Source organism: Pseudophryne corroboree, chromosome 3 (genome assembly GCF_028390025.1).
Source record: "Pseudophryne corroboree isolate aPseCor3 chromosome 3, aPseCor3.hap2, whole genome shotgun sequence".
NCBI lineage: Eukaryota > Metazoa > Chordata > Amphibia > Anura > Myobatrachidae > Pseudophryne > Pseudophryne corroboree.
The window spans coordinates 432,079,247-432,102,330 of NC_086446.1; the positions used below are offsets into that span (position 1 = coordinate 432,079,247).

Genomic DNA, 23,084 nt, shown 5'->3' on the forward strand with positions numbered 1-23,084 from the left:
ATAGACTGGTTGATAAAGAGATAGTATACTCGTAACTAGTATGTATGTATAAAGAAAGAAAAAAAAAAACACGGTTAGGTGGTATATACAATTATGGACGGGCTGCCGAGTGCCGACACAGAGGTAGCCACAGCCGTGAACTACCGCACTGTACTGTGTCTGCTGCTAATATATAGACTGGTTGATAAAGAGATAGTATACTCGTAACTAGTATGTATGTATAAAGAAAGAAAAAAAAACCACGGTTAGGTGGTATATACAATTATGGACGGGCTGCCGAGTGCCGACACAGAGGTAGCCACAGCCGTGAACTACCGCACTGTACTGTGTCTGCTGCTAATATATAGACTGGTTGATAAAGAGATAGTATACTCGTAACTAGTATGTATGTATAAAGAAAGAAAAAAAAACCACGGTTAGGTGGTATATACAATTATGGACGGGCTGCCGAGTGCCGACACAGAGGTAGCCACAGCCGTGAACTACCGCACTGTACTGTGTCTGCTGCTAATATATAGACTGGTTGATAAAGAGATAGTATACTCGTAACTAGTATGTATGTATAAAGAAAGAAAAAAAAACCACGGTTAGGTGGTATATACAATTATGGACGGGCTGCCGAGTGCCGACACAGAGGTAGCCACAGCCGTGAACTACCGCACTGTACTGTGTCTGCTGCTAATATATAGACTGGTTGATAAAGAGATAGTATACTCGTAACTAGTATGTATGTATAAAGAAAGAAAAAAAAAACACGGTTAGGTGGTATATACAATTATGGACGGGCTGCCGAGTGCCGACACAGAGGTAGCCACAGCCGTGAACTACCGCACTGTACTGTGTCTGCTGCTAATATATAGACTGGTTGATGAAGAGATAGTATACTCGTAACTAGTATGTATGTATAAAGAAAGAAAAAAAAACCACGGTTAGGTGGTATATACAATTATGGACGGGCTGCCGAGTGCCGACACAGAGGTAGCCACAGCCGTGAACTACCGCACTGTACTGTGTCTGCTGCTAATATATAGACTGGTTGATAAAGAGATAGTATACTCGTAACTAGTATGTATGTATAAAGAAAGAAAAAAAAAACACGGTTAGGTGGTATATACAATTATGGACGGGCTGCCGAGTGCCGACACAGAGGTAGCCACAGCCGTGAACTACCGCACTGTACTGTGTCTGCTGCTAATATATAGACTGGTTGATAAAGAGATAGTATACTCGTAACTAGTATGTATGTATAAAGAAAGAAAAAAAAACCACGGTTAGGTGGTATATACAATTATGGACGGGCTGCCGAGTGCCGACACAGAGGTAGCCACAGCCGTGAACTACCGCACTGTACTGTGTCTGCTGCTAATATATAGACTGGTTGATAAAGAGATAGTATACTCGTAACTAGTATGTATGTATAAAGAAAGAAAAAAAAAACACGGTTAGGTGGTATATACAATTATGGACGGGCTGCCGAGTGCCGACACAGAGGTAGCCACTAGAGATGAGCGCCTGAAATTTTTCGGGTTTTGTGTTTTGGTTTTGGGTTCGGTTCCGCGGCCGTGTTTTGGGTTCGAACGCGTTTTGGCAAAACCTCACCGAATTTTTTTTGTCGGATTCGGGTGTGTTTTGGATTCGGGTGTTTTTTTCAAAAAACACTAAAAAACAGCTTAAATCATAGAATTTGGGGGTCATTTTGATCCCAAAGTATTATTAACCTCAAAAACCATAATTTACACTCATTTTCAGTCTATTCTGAATACCTCACAATATTATTTTTAGTCCTAAAATTTGCACCGAGGTCGCTGTGTGAGTAAGATAAGCGACCCTAGTGGCCGACACAAACACCGGGCCCATCTAGGAGTGGCACTGCAGTGTCACGCAGGATGTCCCTTCCAAAAAACCCTCCCCAAACAGCACATGACGCAAAGAAAAAAAGAGGCGCAATGAGGTAGCTGTGTGAGTAAGATTAGCGACCCTAGTGGCCGACACAAACACCGGGCCCATCTAGGAGTGGCACTGCAGTGTCACGCAGGATGGCCCTTCCAAAAAACCCTCCCCAAACAGCACATGACGCAAAGAAAAAAAGAGGCGCAATGAGGTAGCTGTGTGAGTAAGATTAGCGACCCTAGTGGCCGACACAAACACCGGGCCCATCTAGGAGTGGCACTGCAGTGTCACGCAGGATGTCCCTTCCAAAAAACCCTCCCCAAACAGCACATGACGCAAAGAAAAAAAGAGGCGCAATGAGGTAGCTGTGTGAGTAAGATTAGCGACCCTAGTGGCCGACACAAACACCGGGCCCATCTAGGAGTGGCATTGCAGTGTCACGCAGGATGTCCCTTCCAAAAAACCCTCCCCAAACAGCACATGACGCAAAGAAAAAAAGAGGCGCAATGAGGTAGCTGACTGTGTGAGTAAGATTAGCGACCCTAGTGGCCGACACAAACACCGGGCCCATCTAGGAGTGGCACTGCAGTGTCACGCAGGATGTCCCTTCCAAAAAACCCTCCCCAATCAGCACATGATGCAAAGAAAAAGAAAAGAAAAAAGAGGTGCAAGATGGAATTGTCCTTGGGCCCTCCCACCCACCCTTATGTTGTATAAACAAAACAGGACATGCACACTTTAACCAACCCATCATTTCAGTGACAGGGTCTGCCACACGACTGTGACTGATATGACGGGTTGGTTTGGACCCCCCCCCCAAAAAAGAAGCAATTAATCTCTCCTTGCACAAACTGGCTCTACAGAGGCAAGATGTCCACCTCATCTTCACCCTCCGATATATCACCGTGTACATCCCCCTCCTCACAGATTATCAATTCGTCCCCACTGGAATCCACCATCTCAGCTCCCTGTGTACTTTGTGGAGGCAATTGCTGCTGGTCAATGTCTCCGCGGAGGAATTGATTATAATTCATTTTAATGAACATCATCTTCTCCACATTTTCTGGATGTAACCTCGTACGCCGATTGCTGACAAGGTGAGCGGCGGCACTAAACACTCTTTCGGAGTACACACTTGTGGGAGGGCAACTTAGGTAGAATAAAGCCAGTTTGTGCAAGGGCCTCCAAATTGCCTCTTTTTCCTGCCAGTATAAGTACGGACTGTGTGACGTGCCTACTTGGATGCGGTCACTCATATAATCCTCCACCATTCTATCAATGTTGAGAGAATCATATGCAGTGACAGTAGACGACATGTCCGTAATCGTTGTCAGGTCCTTCAGTCCGGACCAGATGTCAGCATCAAAAGTCGCTCCAGACTGCCCTGCATCACCGCCAGCGGGTGGGCTCGGAATTCTGAGCCTTTTCCTCGCACCCCCAGTTGCGGGAGAATGTGAAGGAGGAGATGTTGACAGGTCGCGTTCCGCTTGACTTGACAATTTTGTCACCAGCAGGTCTTTCAACCCCAGCAGACCTGTGTCTGCCGGAAAGAGAGATCCAAGGTAGGCTTTAAATCTAGGATCGAGCACGGTGGCCAAAATGTAGTGCTCTGATTTCAACAGATTGACCACCCGTGAATCCTTGTTAAGCGAATTAAGGGCTGCATCCACAAGTCCCACATGCCTAGCGGAATCGCTCCCTTTTAGCTCCTTCTTCAATGCCTCCAGCTTCTTCTGCAAAAGCCTGATGAGGGGAATGACCTGACTCAGGCTGGCAGTGTCTGAACTGACTTCACGTGTGGCAAGTTCAAAGGGCATCAGAACCTTGCACAACGTTGAAATCATTCTCCACTGCACTTGAGACAGGTGCATTCCACCTACTATATCGTGCTCAATTGTATAGGCTTGAATGGCCTTTTGCTGCTCCTCCAACCTCTGAAGCATATAGAGGGTTGAATTCCACCTCGTTACCACTTCTTGCTTCAGATGATGGCAGGGCAGGTTCAGTAGTTTTTGGTGGTGCTCCAGTCTTCTGTACGTGGTGCCTGTACGCCGAAAGTGTCCCGCAATTTTTCTGGCCACCGACAGCATCTCTTGCACGCCCCTGTCGTTTTTTAAAAAATTCTGCACCACCAAATTCAAGGTATGTGCAAAACATGGGACGTGCTGGAATTTGCCCATATTTAATGCACACACAATATTGCTGGCGTTGTCCGATGCCACAAATCCACAGGAGAGTCCAATTGGGGTAAGCCATTCCGCGATGATCTTCCTCAGTTGCCGTAAGAGGTTTTCAGCTGTGTGCGTATTCTGGAAAGCGGTGATACAAAGCGTAGCCTGCCTAGGAAAGAGTTGGCGTTTGCGAGATGCTGCTACTGGTGCCGCCGCTGCTGTTCTTGCGGCGGGAGTCCATACATCTACCCAGTGGGCTGTCACAGTCATATAGTCCTGACCCTGCCCTGCTCCACTTGTCCACATGTCCGTGGTTAAGTGGACATTGGGTACAACTGCATTTTTTAGGACACTGGTGAGTCTTTTTCTGACGTCCGTGTACATTCTCGGTATCGCCTGCCTAGAGAAGTGGAACCTAGATGGTATTTGGTAACGGGGGCACACTGCCTCAATAAATTGTCTAGTTCCCTGTGAACTAACGGCGGATACCGGACGCACGTCTAACACCAACATAGTTGTCAAGGACTCAGTTATCCGCTTTGCAGTAGGATGACTGCTGTGATATTTCATCTTCCTCGCAAAGGACTGTTGAACAGTCAATTGCTTACTGGAAGTAGTACAAGTGGGCTTACGACTTCCCCTCTGGGATGACCATCGACTCCCAGCGGCAACAACAGCAGCGCCAGCAGCAGTAGGCGTTACACGCAAGGATGCATCGGCGGAATCCCAGGCAAGAGAGGACTCGTCAGAATTGCCAGTGACATGGCCTGCAGGACTATTGGCATTCCTGGGGAAGGAGGAAATTGACACTGAGGGAGTTGGTGGGGTGGTTTGCGTGAGCTTGGTTACAAGAGGAAGGGATTTACTGGTCAGTGGACTGCTTCCGCTGTCACCCAAAGTTTTTGAACTTGTCACTGACTTATTATGAATGCGCTGCAGGTGACGTATAAGGGAGGATGTTCCGAGGTGGTTAACGTCCTTACCCCTACTTATTACAGCTTGACAAAGGGAACACACGGCTTGACACCTGTTGTCCGCATTTCTGGTGAAATACCTCCACACCGAAGAGCTGATTTTTTTGGTATTTTCACCTGGCATGTCAACGGCCATATTCCTCCCACGGACAACAGGTGTCTCCCCGGGTGCCTGACTTAAACAAACCACCTCACCATCAGAATCCTCCTGGTCAATTTCCTCCCCAGCGCCAGCAACACCCATATCCTCCTCATCCTGGTGTACTTCAACACTGACATCTTCAATCTGACTATCAGGAACTGGACTGCGGGTGCTCCTTCCAGCACTTGCAGGGGGCGTGCAAATGGTGGAAGGCGCATGCTCTTCACGTCCAGTGTTGGGAAGGTCAGGCATCGCAACCGACACAATTGGACTCTCCTTGTGGATTTGGGATTTCGAAGAATGCACAGTTCTTTGCTGTGCTGCTTTTGCCAGCTTGAGTCTTTTCATTTTTCTAGCGAGAGGCTGAGTGCTTCCATCCTCATGTGAAGCTGAACCACTAGCCATGAACATAGGCCAGGGCCTCAGCCGTTCCTTGCCACTCCGTGTGGTAAATGGCATATTGGCAAGTTTACGCTTCTCCTCCGACAATTTTATTTTAGGTTTTGGAGTCCTTTTTTTACTGATATTTGGTGTTTTGGATTTGACATGCTCTGTACTATGACATTGGGCATCGGCCTTGGCAGACGACGTTGCTGGCATTTCATCGTCTCGGCCATGACTAGTGGCAGCAGCTTCAGCACGAGGTGGAAGTGGATCTTGATCTTTCCCTAATTTTGGAACCTCAACATTTTTGTTCTCCATATTTTAATAGGCACAACTAAAAGGCACCTCAGGTAAACAATGGAGATGGATTGATTGGATACTAGTATACAATTATGGACGGGCTGCCGAGTGCCGACACAGAGGTAGCCACAGCCGTGAACTACCGCACTGTACTGTGTCTGCTGCTAATATATAGACTGGTTGATAAAGAGATAGTATACTCGTAACTAGTATGTATGTATAAAGAAAGAAAAAAAAACCACGGTTAGGTGGTATATACAATTATGGACGGGCTGCCGAGTGCCGACACAGAGGTAGCCACAGCCGTGAACTACCGCACTGTACTGTGTCTGCTGCTAATATATAGACTGGTTGATAAAGAGATAGTATACTCGTAACTAGTATGTATGTATAAAGAAAGAAAAAAAAACCACGGTTAGGTGGTATATACAATTATGGACGGGCTGCCGAGTGCCGACACAGAGGTAGCCACAGCCGTGAACTACCGCACTGTACTGTGTCTGCTGCTAATATATAGACTGGTTGATAAAGAGATAGTATACTCGTAACTAGTATGTATGTATAAAGAAAGAAAAAAAAACCACGGTTAGGTGGTATATACAATTATGGACGGGCTGCCGAGTGCCGACACAGAGGTAGCCACAGCCGTGAACTACCGCACTGTACTGTGTCTGCTGCTAATATAGACTGGTTGATAAAGAGATAGTATACTCGTAACTAGTATGTATGTATAAAGAAAGAAAAAAAAACCACGGTTAGCTGGTATATACAATTATGGACGGGCTGCCGAGTGCCGACACAGAGGTAGCCACAGCCGTGAACTACCGCACTGTACTGTGTCTGCTGCTAATATATAGACTGGTTGATAAAGAGATAGTATACTCGTAACTAGTATGTATGTATAAAGAAAGAAAAAAAAACCACGGTTAGGTGGTATATACAATTATGGACGGGCTGCCGAGTGCCGACACAGAGGTAGCCACAGCCGTGAACTACCGCACTGTACTGTGTCTGCTGCTAATATATAGACTGGTTGATAAAGAGATAGTATACTCGTAACTAGTATGTATGTATAAAGAAAGAAAAAAAAACCACGGTTAGGTGGTATATACAATTATGGACGGGCTGCCGAGTGCCGACACAGAGGTAGCCACAGCCGTGAACTACCGCACTGTACTGTGTCTGCTGCTAATATAGACTGGTTGATAAAGAGATAGTATACTACTAATATTATATATACTGGTGGTCAGGTCACTGGTCACTAGTCACACTGGCAGTGGCACTCCTGCAGCAAAAGTGTGCACTGTTTAATTTTAATATAATATTATGTACTCCTGGCTCCTGCTATAACCTATAACTGGCACTGCAGTAGTGCTCCCCAGTCTCCCCCACAATTATAAGCTGTGTGAGCTGAGCAGTCAGACAGATATATAATATATATAGATGATGCAGCACACTGGCCTGAGCCTGAGCAGTGCACACAGATATGGTATGTGACTGACTGAGTCACTGTGTGTATCGCTTTTTTCAGGCAGAGAACGGATATATTAAATAAACTGCACTGTGTGTCTGGTGGTCACTCACTATATAATATATTATGTACTCCTGGCTCCTGCTATAACCTATAACTGGCACTGCAGTAGTGCTCCCCAGTCTCCCCCACAATTATAAGCTGTGTGAGCTGAGCAGTCAGACAGATATATATAATATTATATATAGATAATAGATGATGCAGCACACTGGCCTGAGCCTGAGCAGTGCACACAGATATGGTATGTGACTGAGTCACTGTGTGCTGTGTATCGCTTTTTTCAGGCAGAGAACGGATTATAAATAAAACTGGTGGTCACTGGTCACTATCAGCAAAACTCTGCACTGTACTGAGTACTCCTAATGCTCCCCAAAATTAGTAAATCAAGTGTCTCTCTAATCTATTCTAAACGGAGAGGACGCCAGCCACGTCCTCTCCCTATCAATCTCAATGCACGTGTGAAAATGGCGGCGACGCGCGGCTCCTTATATAGAATCCGAGTCTCGCGATAGAATCCGAGCCTCGCGAGAATCCGACAGCGTCATGATGACGTTCGGGCGCGCTCGGGTTAACCGAGCAAGGCGGGAAGATCCGAGTCGCTCGGACCCGTGAAAAAAAACATGAAGTTCTGGCGGGTTCGGATTCAGAGAAACCGAACCCGCTCATCTCTAGTAGCCACAGCCGTGAACTACCGCACTGTACTGTGTCTGCTGCTAATATAGACTGGTTGATAAAGAGATAGTATACTACTAATATTATATATACTGGTGGTCAGGTCACTGGTCACTAGTCACACTGGCAGTGGCACTCCTGCAGCAAAAGTGTGCACTGTTTAATTTTAATATAATATTATGTACTCCTGGCTCCTGCTATAACCTATAACTGGCACTGCAGTAGTGCTCCCCAGTCTCCCCCACAATTATAAGCTGTGTGAGCTGAGCAGTCAGACAGATATATAATATATATAGATGATGCTGCACACTGGCCTGAGCCTGAGCAGTGCACACAGATATGGTATGTGACTGACTGAGTCACTGTGTGTATCGCTTTTTTCAGGCAGAGAACGGATATATTAAATAAACTGCACTGTGTGTCTGCTGGTGGTCACTCACTATATAATATATTATGTACTCCTGGCTCCTGCTATAACCTATAACTGGCACTGCAGTAGTGCTCCCCAGTCTCCCCCACAATTATAAGCTGTGTGAGCTGAGCAGTCAGACAGATATATATAATATTATATATAGATAATAGATGATGCAGCACACTGGCCTGAGCCTGAGCAGTGCACACAGATATGGTATGTGACTGAGTCACTGTGTGCTGTGTATCGCTTTTTTCAGGCAGAGAACGGATTATAAATAAAACTGGTGGTCACTGGTCACTATCAGCAAAACTCTGCACTGTACTGAGTACTCCTAATGCTCCCCAAAATTAGTAAATCAAGTGTCTCTCTAATCTATTCTAAACGGAGAGGACGCCAGCCACGTCCTCTCCCTATCAATCTCAATGCACGTGTGAAAATGGCGGCGACGCGCGGCTCCTTATATAGAATCCGAGTCTCGCGATAGAATCCGAGCCTCGCGAGAATCCGACAGCGTCATGATGACGTTCGGGCGCGCTCGGGTTAACCGAGCAAGGCGGGAAGATCCGAGTCGCTCGGACCCGTGAAAAAAAACATGAAGTTCTGGCGGGTTCGGATTCAGAGAAACCGAACCCGCTCATCTCTAATATATATATATATATATATATATACATACACTAGTTGGAGTACCTGGCGATTCCCGGGATTTTAAGAATGTCTGTTTACGAAAATAGATTTACATTTTAAACGCACAGTATAAATAACATTGTAGATAGCTGAATACCCGTGCTTTGCTATGGGATGAGGATGGTAAATTAGAATGATAGTTGTTCATTAATTTACGTTGGTTGGAGATCTAGTTTCGGCATATCTTGCTTCCCTGACGCACTTTGTGTAGTGGCCGGGCCCCTTTTTGGTCCCCCAAGGGACCCTGCTCTTCCCACTATACAACTCTCAGTCTGTGGCTTCCTGCTGCCTCCATTGCCCTTCTCACATCATGTCAGTGCCCCTGTGAAATTATCGATTTTTCACAGTTTATTATATAGCGCAGCACATTATGTATCTCCTGATATACTCTGTGCTGCCGGGGGACCGTGCTACTTCCACTATATAACTCTCAGTGTGTGGGTTTGTGCTACCTGCATTCCCCTCCTCACATCATGTCACTGGCCCTGTCACATGCAGCCCTGTTATCACTGACATATCATGCATGTCCTGATATAGTCTGTGCTGCTGGCCCACCCCTAGGGGTGCTAGGGGTGTCTTACCACCACAGTGTTTGTTCCCAAACTGTAAATCATATGTGTACCAAGTTTGTTGTAAATAGGTCCAGGCATTCTGGAGTTATGTTGTCTGCTGAAATACTCTGTGCTGCTGTCCCTCCCCTAGCGGTGCTAAGTGTGTTACCCCCACAGTGTTTGTTCCCAGATTGTAAGGCATATGTGTACCAAGCTTGTTGTAAATTGGTCCAGGCATTCGGGAGTTATGCTATCTCCTGAAATACTCTGTGCTGCTGTCCCACCCCTAGGGGTGTCTTACCCCCACAGAGTTTGTTCCCAGATTGTAAGTCAGATGTGTACCAAGTTTGTTGTTGCAGGCATTCCAGAGTTATGCTGTCTGCTGAAATACTTAGTGCTGCTGTGTCACCCCTAGGGGTGCTAGAGGTGTCTGACCCCCACAGAGTTTGTTTCCAGATTGTAAGTCACATGTGTACCAAGTTTGTTGTAAATTGCTTCAGGCATTCCAAAGTTTGCTCTCTGCTGAAATACTCAGTGCTGCTGCCACACCCCTAGGGGTACTAGGGGTACTAGGGGTTCCCTCCCTGTACTGTGCTGTATGTAGTGTGTGCTCCCTCCCTGTACTGTTCTGTATGTAGTGTGTGCTCCCTCCCTGTACTGTGCTGTATGTAGTGTGTGCTCCCCCTCCCTGTACTGTGCTGTATGTAGTGTGTGCTCCCCCTCCCTGTACTGTGTTGTATGTAGTGTGTGCTACCTCCCTGTACAGTGCTGTATGTAGTGTGTGCTCCCCCTCCCTGTACTGTGCTGTATGTAGTGTGTGCTCCCTCCCTGTACTGTGCTGTATGTAGTGTGTGCTCCATCCCTGTACTGTGCTGTATGTAGTGTGTGCTCCCTTCCTGTACTGTGCTGTATGTAGTGTGTGCTCCCTCCCTGTGCTGTATGTAGTGTGTGCTCCCTCCCTGTACTGTGCTGTATGTAGTGTGTGCTCCATCCCTGTGCTGTATGTAGTGTCTGCTCCCTCCCTGTACTGTGCTGTATGTAGTGCGGGCTCCCTCCATGTGCTGTTCTGTATGTAGTGTGTGCTCCATCCCTGTGCTGTGCTGTATGTAGTGAGTGCTCCCTCCATGTGCTGTTCTGTATGTAGTGTGTGCTCCCTCCCTGTACTGTGCTGTATTTAGTGTGTGCTCCCTCCCTGTACTGTGCTGTATGTAGTGTGTGCTCCCTCCATGTACTGTACTGTGCTGTATGTAGTGTGTGCTCCCTCCTTGTACCGTGCTGTATGTAGTGGGTGCTTCCCCTCCCTGTACTATGCTGTATGTAGTGTGTGCTCCCCGTGCCTATACTTTGACACATATAAGGTTAAAAAAAGGGGTTTGTAGAATAAAAAAATCAATAAAATCAGAAGTAGATTAAAGGCATGACAGCAGTGTCAGTAGACACTGAAAGTAGGCATATTAGTCATTGTATATTCAGACTTATAGATGTACATCAGGGAAGGGCATTGTAGCAGCACATGCATAAAGTCGCAGGTAAACATTAGGATAACGTAAAGCATAGGAGGCCCCAACTGCGTCTATCTCAGAATCAGGACCTCTGAGGAGTGACCCCGCCCTCTTGACAGACCTCTTCCCCTCTACAGACTCTGCCCTCATTAGGGCTGCTTCCATAAATTTCCCGGGCTGGTGTTCGATCCCAATCCGCCCCTGACTAAGGCTCTCCTGCTGTAATTCCAAAACCACCACTTTATGCACCTTGCTCTATGTCTCTCTCTTCTGTCACTCCTGTCTTTCTGCCCACCCCCAATAGATTGTAAACTGTAACAAGAAAGGGCTGCTTTCCTTTTTTGCTTTTTCTTCCCTGATCTAGACTATCAACTATTTATTGCCATCAGCAGCAACAAACCTTTGCAATCACCTGTCATTACTTTGTGGATATTTTGGCAGCATATGCTGCAATGATTTTATACCTTGGATCCTATGTTCTACAGTGAATTGTACTGTAAGTCTTTGACACTATTTTCTTATGTTTGCATTGTCTTCCTTATATATACTTTGTAAGGTGCTGTGGAGCCCTTGTGGCACCATATAAAAGGTTAATAACAATGACTATGAATATGTAACAGCATGAAGGGGGTATTCAATAAGTTTGGTTATATTGGGTGTGGTTCAAAAGTATTCGGGCATGATTCTGAGGTGTGCGCACTGCCAATGTTGGACAATTCACACCGTTCCTGGACTTTCCCCATGCAGAGACACAGTTATTACTCAGGCACATGCTTGGAGCAGTGTATTGACAATGTAGTGAGTGTTACTGGGGGGTGAAAGGGACGAGGCTACAAATGCATGCAAAAATGGTCTGAACAATTTGCATGTTACGGGAGGGTTGCAGGAGTAACAGTGAATGTGGCTGCATAGGAGGAAACACGGACAGAGAAATGGCACCTGCCATAGGGGTGGTGCAAGTTTTGATTGTGCAACCGATGTTGGTGTTGAAGGTCAAATCAATCAGTATTACTGCGTGTACATATACTCAAAGTGGGCATCTCAGTCCTTGCACATTTGGCCATGCGGGGGTACGCAAGGGAAAGCGTTAGTAGATGGGCGACCGCTGCGGGTGCTTTTGTATACACCTAAGAATCAGACCCTTAGCCATAAATCACGTTATATGTTGAAGTACTCACAATTTAAATGGCTCAAGGACTGATCCCATTGATTCACACTATTTCTCAGTGCTGCACATATCTGTAATAAAGATAAGAGTTCTACATATAGCAAATGTTTACTAAATATCCAATATATCTATATAGTTTTATATAGTATATATAATTATATATATTTAACACACACACTCTAATTTTTAAAATGTTAGTATACCTTTTATTCTTTAAAGCTAAACTATTAATTTAAAATAAACAGTTAGAGCATTAGGTCTACCTGACATGCTACGGGTAAATACATCTCTAATAGTATAAAATAAAGCCCCCGTTAGGCATCTGTCTGTTTGTTCGGGCTAATCTCGAAACTCACTGAATGGATTTTGATGCGGTTTTCGCAATTCTGTTTGTTGTAGAAGGTTTAGGTGTATGAAACATTAATCCATGACATAAGGGAGACCAGAGTAGTTAGGATTTAAGTTAATACACAGACAAAGGGGGTGCAGATTCACTAAACGATCATTACAGTATGATAAAATATATGTCATAAGAGGTTTTTGGTATATCGTTGGCCAATGATATCAGCCTGCCCACCAATCGTCCAGGTCACCTCTTGTCGAGCAGGTTCCTAACACTATGGGGCCAACATCTGGAACACAGGGAACCCCCAAACATGATCCAGCAAAGGACCCCCCCAGGGCATCACACTAAAAAATAGTGATAGTAAAGTGATATAAAGTGTAGGTATGTGATGGTCCCTACTATGAGTTTAAAGGTAGAGAGTATGTGAAAAAAATGTGCATACATAAATAATAGACAAACATGATATAAACAGTGACTTTAAATGGTGATGCCCTGAGACAGCCCAGCAAGAACAGGCACGGGGGACTCTACGTCCAAATGCCAACCCCAAATTTACTGACACTATATATAAATATATAAATAAATAAATAGGACTTACTTAGAATTATGCTTGTTTCACTGTGAAGTCAAAGCAAGTCAAAGAAAATAATGGCCGTCCAATCTGTATATTTCTTTATTTATTAAACTTTGGGATCTATTCAGACCCGAACACAGCCGCGCGTCTGTGTGCAGCAGTTGCATTCAGGGGATTTGTGCACGCCAAACAGCCGCAGTGTGTGAGCACAACCCTTTGCGCCGTTTGCAGAGGCATTCTGGGTAAAATGGGGGCATGTCAGGAGTGTTTTGGGGCGGCTGCGTGGGGTCGACCTTAAATTGATGGGTTCGCAATTTAATTGCTGACGCATTGTGGGGCAGCACCACATACATGATTGGCAGCATTACCCAGTGCTGGGAGGCCCCCAGCATGTGAGTAGATAGAGGCAGATCTTGCTGTGGGTGGCAAGAACTGCGTCCATCTCTGAATAACCTCCCTTATTTTATTCTATGTAGAGATTGATACGTAATACAGGTTGAGTCTCCCTTATCCAAAATGCTTGGGACCAGAGGTATTTTGGATATGGGATTTTTCCGTATTTTGGAATAATTGCATACCATAATGAGATATCATGGTGATGGGGCCTAAATCTAAGCACAGAATGCATTTATGTTACATATACACCTTATACACACAGCCTGAAGGTCATTTTATCCAATATTTTTTATAACTTTGTGCATTAAACAAAGTGTGTGTACATTCACACAATTCATTTATGTTTCATATACACCTTATACACACAGCCTGCAGGTCATTTAATACAATATTTTTAATAACTTTGTGTATTAAACAAAGTTTGTGTACATTGAGCCATCAAAAAACAAAGGTTTCACTATCTCACTCTCACTCAAAAAAGTCCGTATTTCGGAATATTCCGTATTTCGGAATATTTGGATATGGGATACTCAACCTGTAATATCCAGCTTCTCTAGAAAATTGTTGTAAGCCCTGTTTACTGATACAAAATTTCAGTTTTTATCTTTTTTTTGGTGACTATTTAAGTTATATATGAAGACCAATTCTTTTTCCACAAAGTTCAATGTTTCTATTTCTATACTTTTTTAAGTTTTACGTTTTTCTCTGTGTTTTCAGCAAAAACCAATAGGAATGGAAGATGAACAGGTGAAGGCCAAACCAACAGAGGGCGGATGGACAACTTTATGTGGCCCTTTCGCATGTCACATCAAAACTAAGGGGGACATTTACTAAGCAGTGATAAGAGTGGAGAAGTGAGCCAGTGGAGAAGTGGCCCTATCAACCAATCAGCAGCTCTGTATAATTTTATAGTATGCAAATTATAGATGTTACTTCAGTGCTGATTGGTTGCCATGGGCAACTTCTCCACTGGCTCACTTCTCCGCTCTTATCACTGCTTAGTAAATGTCCACCTTAATGTTTTTGTGTTGACGTTAGGAGCAAAAATGATTAATGTCGTCTACAGGGAAATCTTATAAGATCTTGGTTAAAAAAGCCTATTGCCGTAAATTTAAAATTGCTTCAGTGCGAATCCGGAGCAGGTCGCTAATATAACATTGGCAGGATGTAATGGAGTCCGAGATTGCCAGAGGTGCGGGTTGCCATACGATCTCTGATGTTTTTTTAAAGGGGTAATCACTTACAAGGCAAAACCATGCCCTGTAAGTGATTGCCCTTTTAAAAAAACTTCCACGATCTGCCCATATCCTGCATCTCCGGTGATCTCGGACTCCATTACATCCCGCCACATATATAAAAAACACTGGTACAAAATATGCAACCAGCAACTCTATAGTCACTTTAGATATATTGGGCCTGATTCCGATTTGACGCTTTTGCACAGGAGCTGTGTGAAAATATGCTAATCCTGCAAGAGGCATCTGAAGGAAAAATATACCTTCTGCCATCATCTGAGATCCAAGTGCTGTGTCTGAAGATGCAGCATCAGATCACACCATCGTGATCATCGCTGAGATGGCAGCAACATCAACCACCTTAGTAAGTCTAAGCTTACTCACAATGGCTGCCTCCTGCCCATTTGTGAGACCAGTAAATTTGTGTCAAAAGACGCAGACACTCCTAGAAAATGGGGCCATCACTCCCCTGTTTTTAGGAAATGAGGCAGCCCAGCCCTCATGTAAATCATGCTGCAGTTTGGGGGCACTGCAAGTGATATCAGAGAAGGAGACTTGCACATGTGCAGTACAGCAACGGTGCATACGCAGATCTCTAACATTAAAGATATATGTAAACCAGTGTTTACCAACCACAGTCCTCAAGGCACAGTAACAATCTAAGGTTTAGTGATATCCATGCTTGATCACAGATGGTTACATCAAAGTTGAAAACCTAAACTGTTATTGTGCTTGTTGGTTTGGAACCTCTGATGTAAACCAACAGATTTACTTACATCTCTGTTTCAGGACCATTTCTGGTGGACCAGTGAATGGTTCATGCTTCAGGTACAGTATTTCTGTATAAATGTTTAAACTGTCATTAGGAATGGCCAGTGACCATAGATGGTTTCATATCAACGATGCTAAGCACCAATAGCAAAATCGATGGAGACCATCAATGGTTAACCCTCTGAAGGCCATCCCTGTCATTTTAAGCAGTATGCCTAAGATATACTAAATGCCATTTGATAAAAACCATGGTTTTCCTCGCACTGTGCTGCTTTCTAGTGTTGGATTATATTTTGAGTTGAAGACGTGTATAAATGTCTTTATAGTACAGAAGTCCTTTCACAAAAAATGTCTTCCATGGATAAAAGTTATACAGTAATTGGTTATTTGAGAGAAAAAAATAATGGCATGTGCAATAACCTTTATGTGAGCAAATGCTACCAATTATCTGTCTTGAGTATATCAGAGCGATTGTTCAAATTATATATTTATTAAAGATTTTGGAACTGCTCCCATTATAATTAAAAAAAACAAATACTTTTTTGATTTCTTGCAGTTCCTGCTGGAAACAACTGTCACTTCATTGTCAGGCCTAATCCATTTTACTCATTGGAGCATTGTCCTGTGTAAAGCACAGAAGTTGTGTCACTGATAGTAAAGACTAAAGCTTGGCATACATTATACAATTATCTGGCAGATTAAATGCCAGATCTGGCTGGTTGGAATGAAAATCTGGTAATGGATGAGAAGAATGGCAATCAACAATTTGCTCCCAAACAGTGGAAAACGGACACAACCTGTTGTTCAGATAGATTGGTCAAATCAAGGATTTAACCAATCTGTATAAATGACAGTTTTTCGTCCATTTTCCAGTGTTCGGGAGCAAATGGTCAATTGCCATTCTTCTCTCCATTACCAGATTTTAATTCCATCCAGCCAGATCTGCCAGATAATTGTATAGTGTATCCCCAGCATTAGGCCTGTTTTCAGTCCCTGATTAACCATTAAACTAATTAGGCTTAATAATCTAATTAGGCAGAGTTGAGGGAGGTAAATATAGTCATTGCCAGATTGCTGTGGCCATGTGACCATGTAACTTACATCTAAAACCTTTATGTACATTGTGCTACATCAACATCTGGGTGGCCTGAAGAGCTGCATGCAATTAAATATAGCCTTGCTCGCATTCCCAAGAAGCCAAAGCCTACTTCACATACCACAAACATAACTAGATGCCAAGATCATGTTAGTTGTATATAGTATACTTCATTACCTGCATATGTGCTGTATGATTTTGTGCCACCCTCAGTCTCATACTTGTCAAAATAAATCCCACCAGTGTGATCCAGCCAAACCACTTTTATTTACAGCGCTATTGGAATTCATGATATTTTCCACACAGTACTGCACTTAAGGAGTCGATAGATAGATAGATAGATAGATAGATAGATAGATAGATAGATAGATAGATAGATAGATAGATAGAAATTCTCAGTATTCAAATGTTAATTCGCAGGATTACTATTTAATAAAAAACTGTTTTATTAATATCAAAAACCTCAAAATAATCAAAGATTCTATTACTGCCACTTCTTTAAGAGAACTCCTACATTTTCCTAAGTACTTTTTAATCTTTTTCTACATTGCTATTAGAGTCTAAGGCGTACTAAACATAATTAGGAGATCATATAACTTTTTCACTCATCTTTAAGAATATTACTTACTGTATCTTTTTCCATATCTTACCTGTTGATTAATATTTGTTCCAACCAAATTCTGGATAGATTTCTGGAGATCATTATAGATATAACTTAAGAAAATAGAATGTAAGTATTAGCTCCCAAGAAAGCTGGTAGAGTACTAGCAAAATACTGAACAGCGAGGCATAATTTATGTCAGTGACTTAGAAGTGCTATTATTAGGATCTATTTTGTTTTAAGAAAGTAATGTTTTATAACAATAAAACACCTTTGTTATTAAATGTAACATTGACACCTCTCCCCCCCCCCCTCCCCCCTGACCATTCCCCTTTATCCATTTAGCACTAATACCACTTTCACACCAGCAGCAAATTCCTGGGTTACTGCATGTGAACTCTCAGCAACCCAGTATTTTGCTTAGTGTGAAAGCAAAATAATCAGGATGAAGTCTCTGGTCCCTGACCCTGCTATTTGGCAGGGTCGGGGCTGAGACCTGGAAATTTGCCAGCTTGTAGGGGCATAAGTAATCATCAGCAACAGCTATCATGTCCCAGTACTAATGGGTAAGCCAAGTGTTTGAGGGTGAGGCAATATTATACTGAAAATACTGTGGCTCCCTTTACATGGTGCTCCACCTCCAGAAGAGAAGTTGACCATGCCGCCTAAGAGTGTGACTTATAAACCGTGTCTTTGCCTTTATGTAAACCACTCATTAAACCATTATTGTGATGTTGGAAAAAAAGTAACAAAGAGCAAGTAACTGTGCACCTGGGAAGTAATTCATGATGGTAGGGAACTGCACAGCCACAATGAAGCAGCTGTGCAATTCTGTGTGTGTAAAATTCAAATGCAGCAGGAGGCGTCTGTAGGAGATAGACGCCTATTGTCAGCATTTGCGAGATCTGAGTGCTGCAGCCTCACGTCACCATCACAACGGTTTTAGGCTGCGGTCAGCCTGAGTAAGCTGAAGCTTACACAGGCTGGCGGTTCAGACCTGGACACCCATTCTGCACTTGCACAGAACAGGTCTTGTGCACTGCAAGGGGAGTAAGTACATAAAGAAAAAAAATTCATGCAGGGTAAATACTGGCTTTATTTACATGTAGCCCACAGATTCTGGACAGCTTTGTTTTTACACTGTCATTTAGATTTCAGTTTGGACACTGCCCTCCCAAATGTAAATCTCTCTGCAGATGTTATACTGCCCCACCTGCAGTGTAACATGTCTATTCCCAAGTGCACAGTTACTTGCAATGTTTTACTTTATTCCCAAATCAGAATCATTCCCTAAGTGCTCATCCTTCACCTGAGACACTCATTAGATAGTGTTATAACACATAATTTATCTAATTTTCATCTATTCACAAATATATATGTTCTATCCTGGCCAGAGAAACTATGTTTAATAATCAACTAATAATAAAGTACTGTAGCAATACTAAATTACAGTTACCTAACGTCGCTCAAAAGCTTGACATCAATCCCTTGAACAGTAGATTGGCAGTCAAGAAGGGAAATGGATGGCATGCCTGGATCACCTTCATGAACCCCCAGGACCAAGGAGACAGATATCTCACTTAAAGTCAACACACTTGATGCGCTGTCCTTTCTGAAATTTAAATACAAATTTCTTGAGTTTATTTTGTCTTCAGTCACTGAATAATATCACTGCAATCATCAGAAAAAGCCCTACTTACACCAGCCAGTAATCTATGCTGTAGGTACTATTGATTGTAGCGCTGCCATCCTTCATTGATATCTGCAATCCCGTTCCAGACACCCATTTTGAAGAGATAGTTGGACAATAAAAACTTGTCAGCCGTATCCTGAAAAAGTAAACACACATATAAAGAGCAAAAGTAAATATATTGTTCAGTATTAGCCTCACTTTCTACTGAAGTTTTGTTAGAAAGGTAAGCTTTTATTGGTATTTGTTCTTCCAAGCTGTTATAGCTTTAATACACATATTAATGTGGGCTGATAAAGGAAAAAGTCAAAATTAATTTGTACTTTCTGTATGCTTATTCTGATTCATTGGCAAAGCTAATCCTTACTAGTAACATCGTAGTAACATAGTAATTGAGGTTGAAAAGAGGCAAAATGCCCATCGTGTATAACCTGTATTTTGTATTAAGTTGAATTGATTTTACTGTACCTGCTGAAGAATGTTTTATGACTAGTTAACAACTACAAATCATGTTACACCCGGATTAACAACGTCAATATTTTAAATGTTGTAACCTTGGATATCCTTTTCAATCAGAAATTTATCCAATCCCCTTTTAAATGCATTTACAGAGTCCACCATTATCACCTTCCCTGGCAGGGAATTCCAAATCCTTATTGCCCTAACAGTGAAGAACACTTTCCTCCGTTGCGTATGGAATTTTCTCTCCTCCAGCCTCAGCGAGTGCCCACATGTCCTAAAGAGAGTTCTTTTAATAAATAACTCCTCTGATAACTCTTTGTAATGACCCTTTACATATTTGAAGACATTAATAATGTCTCCTCTTAGACGCCTCTTTTCCAGTGTATACATATTCAGCCTAGTAAGCCTTTCCTCGTACTCCAGTCCCTCTAGCCCTTTAATCAGTTTAGTAGCTTGCCTTTGAACCCTTTCGAGTTCACCGATATCTTTTTTATACAGTGGTGCCCAAAACTGAACACAATATTCCAGGTGCGGACGTACCTATGATTTGTACAGCAGCAGGATTACACTCTCGTCCCTTGTCTCAATTCCCCGATTTATGCACGCTAGCACCTTACTTGCCTTCTTTACTGCGCTTTGACATTGTATACGGTTATTAAGCTTATTATCAATGAGTACCCCCAAATCTTTTTCCAAAACTGTCACCCCTAGACTTTCCCTGTTTAATATGTAGGATGCAAGTTTATTTTTAGTCACGAAATGCATAACCTTGCATTTTTCTATATTGAACCTTATTCTCCATTTCGACGCCCAGATTTCAAGTTTACTGTATAACAAGTCCACTACTAAGCAGTTTCTGCAGGGGTGATGAGGCTACAGTACATGGCAGCCACACTAGCTAGTGACCTGGGTACAAATTCTAGCGTGTGTATCTCTCTCTCTCTCTCTCTCTCTCTATAAATATATATATATATATATATATATATATATAGATAGATAGATAGATAGATAGATGGATAGATAGAGATATATACTGTGTATATTTATATGCGTATATATATATATATATATATATATTGATACACATATTTATTACTAATATATTTAATGTGTATATTACATAATGCTGCAAGGGAAGTGAGTAACAGCAGTGCAGTAGAGAACTGCAGCACTCTACCCTTGCAGCTCTCAATGACTGGAAGACTTTCAGATACGCCCTCACTTCTGTCTACTCGCTCTAGCCAGAGGTATCACTCACCTAGAGTGCGCCCGGTGAGGCCGTGGTCGTAAAATAGGCGTGGCTTCATTGGATGGGGGTGTGGCTTTGTGGGAGGGGTGTGGTTTAGCTTCTGACCCCCATTTCATACTGCAGGGATCCGGGAGATGCGGTCTGCCCCCGGTGACTGTCATGCTTGCAGTGCTAGCTACTACAGGGTGACAGGAGCAGGGTTGCTGCACATAATGTTACAGTGCAGCAGCAGGCTCCTGTCACTGAGCAGGAGCAAGTACTTTGATGTCACCCCTCGACGCAACCCTCCCCCCCCTCCTTCCCCGAACCTCCCTTGTGATGTCACTGGCTCTAGCACTGTTAGGACTGGACTTTTCCCTCCTGACAGAACCTTCAACAGTGTTCTCCCCACCCACTGATTATGATGTAGATTGTGTGGGGTATCAGTGAGTGACTACCACTCTGTGCCCACAACGTACAGCCACACAAGATACTTCATACAAGAGCAGAGCCTCAGTCCACTGGTACTTCAGTGACTGGCATGTGAGAGGCAGATGCAGTGTCGATGTCGGATGCTAGCGACCAATGTTTTACATCTGCACATGTGTCTGAGTACATGCATCCCAATGGTTACCACTGGCAGAATGAATTTGGATGCAGAGAAAGGCAATTTTTGGCGGGAGGTAAAAGGGGAGTGGCTAGTCAGATGCAGGAGTGTCACGCCCAGCAACAGCATCCAAAGATGCAGTTGCACTGGCATCAGCAGTCATGTTCCAATGGACATTCTGCTGTAGGGTTCAGTATGATATCCCAGCTGACGGGATGCCAGCTGTCAGGTTCCCGCCAGCCGTAATACCGCCAGCGAGCACAGCGGGTCCCCCTCTTGTGGTGGCAGAATCAAGTTATGGGCCTAATTCAGACCTGATCGCAGCAGCAAATTTGTTAGCTAATGTGCAAAACCATGTGCACTGCGGGGGGGGGGGGGGGGGGGCAGATATAACATGTGCAGAGAGAGTTAGATTTGGGTGTGGTGTGTTCAAACTGAAATCTAAATGTAAAAAATAAAGCTGTCAGTATTTACCCTGCACCAGTGTCGGACTGGGGCATGGAGGGCCCAACGGGGGAATGCTGTTGTTGGGGCCCATGCTCAAGGATGTGGCCAGGTTCCAGTGGGAGCATGGCCAGCTACCACAGAGGTTTGGCTAACCATTACAGAGTACATGTTCTGTGCCCCTTGGTAATCTTGTGAAGAATAATGTAACATATGTATAATGCACCATTCAAGTGCACTAGGATAGAGTTTGGAACCTGATCCCTAGAAGAGGGGGGGGGGGGGGCACAGACAGTGGGGCCCACCGGTGGTTTCCTCTGTTCCCATGTGGGCCAGTCCGACCCTGCCCTGCACAGAAACATTATAACCCACCCAAATCTAACTCTCCCTGCAAATGTTATTTCTGCCACGCCTGCAATGCACATGGGGCGTAATTCCAAGTTGATCGCAGCAGGAAATTTTTTAGCAGTTGGGCAAAACCATGTGCACTGCAGGAGGGGCAGATATAACATGTGCAGAGAGAGATAGATTTGGGTGTGGTGTGTTCAATCTGCAACCTAAATTGCAGTGTAAAAATAAAGCAGCCAGTATTTACCCTGCACAGAAACAATATAACCCACCCAAATCTAACGCTCTCTGCACATGTTATATCTGCCCTCCCCCCCCCCTGCACTGCACATGGTTTTGCCCAACTGCTAAAAAAAATTCCTGCTGCGATCAACTTGGAATTACCCCCATGGTTGTGCCCATTAGCTAACAAATTTGCTGTTGCGATCAGGTCTGCATTAGGCCCTAAGGGCCAATATATATATATATATATATATATATATATATATATAATTCCCTCATCCAAGTTAAGGATTTTGATCACGCTCTGCAGCACGCAGCAAACCTAACATGCACAGTACACGCCCCATCTGTCAATGTGTGGAATAGAATAGCAGGCTGGGAAGTGTCCGTCGGAGAGCGGGCGAGACAGGGGTGAGTGAGTTTTCTCTGCTAACTACTAAGATATACAGTACTGGCAAAAGTTTTAGGTAGGTGTGGATACAATACTGCAAAGTAAAAATGCTTTCAAACATTTTAAACACAATCTTCCTGGCATCAGATCTTGTGTGTTTTGGTCTAGACTGCTGTCAGATCCAATCATACCACCACCATGGTAATGTATGCTGATTGGCTGGTGTGGATCCAATACTGCATGAACACATGTGGGTGCTTTCACTATCAGGTACAGCATTATATGTACA

The 23,084-nt window shown here is 43.7% G+C and overlaps 1 protein-coding gene across 1 annotated transcript in view; it reads right to left on the reverse strand.

The window, feature by feature from the left end:
* The window catches only part of LOC135057865 (BPI fold-containing family C protein-like), a 75,342-nt gene that overhangs the window by 22,974 nt on the left and 29,284 nt on the right, over positions 1-23,084 (reverse strand). The window contains exons 4-7 of the mRNA XM_063963592.1: positions 19,104-19,232; positions 18,860-19,015; positions 17,453-17,516; positions 12,395-12,455 (exon numbers count right to left, since the gene is read on the reverse strand). Coding sequence (XP_063819662.1) covers positions 12,395-12,455; positions 17,453-17,516; positions 18,860-19,015; positions 19,104-19,232 — 410 coding nt within the window. The remainder of the gene's footprint in view (positions 1-12,394; positions 12,456-17,452; positions 17,517-18,859; positions 19,016-19,103; positions 19,233-23,084) is intronic.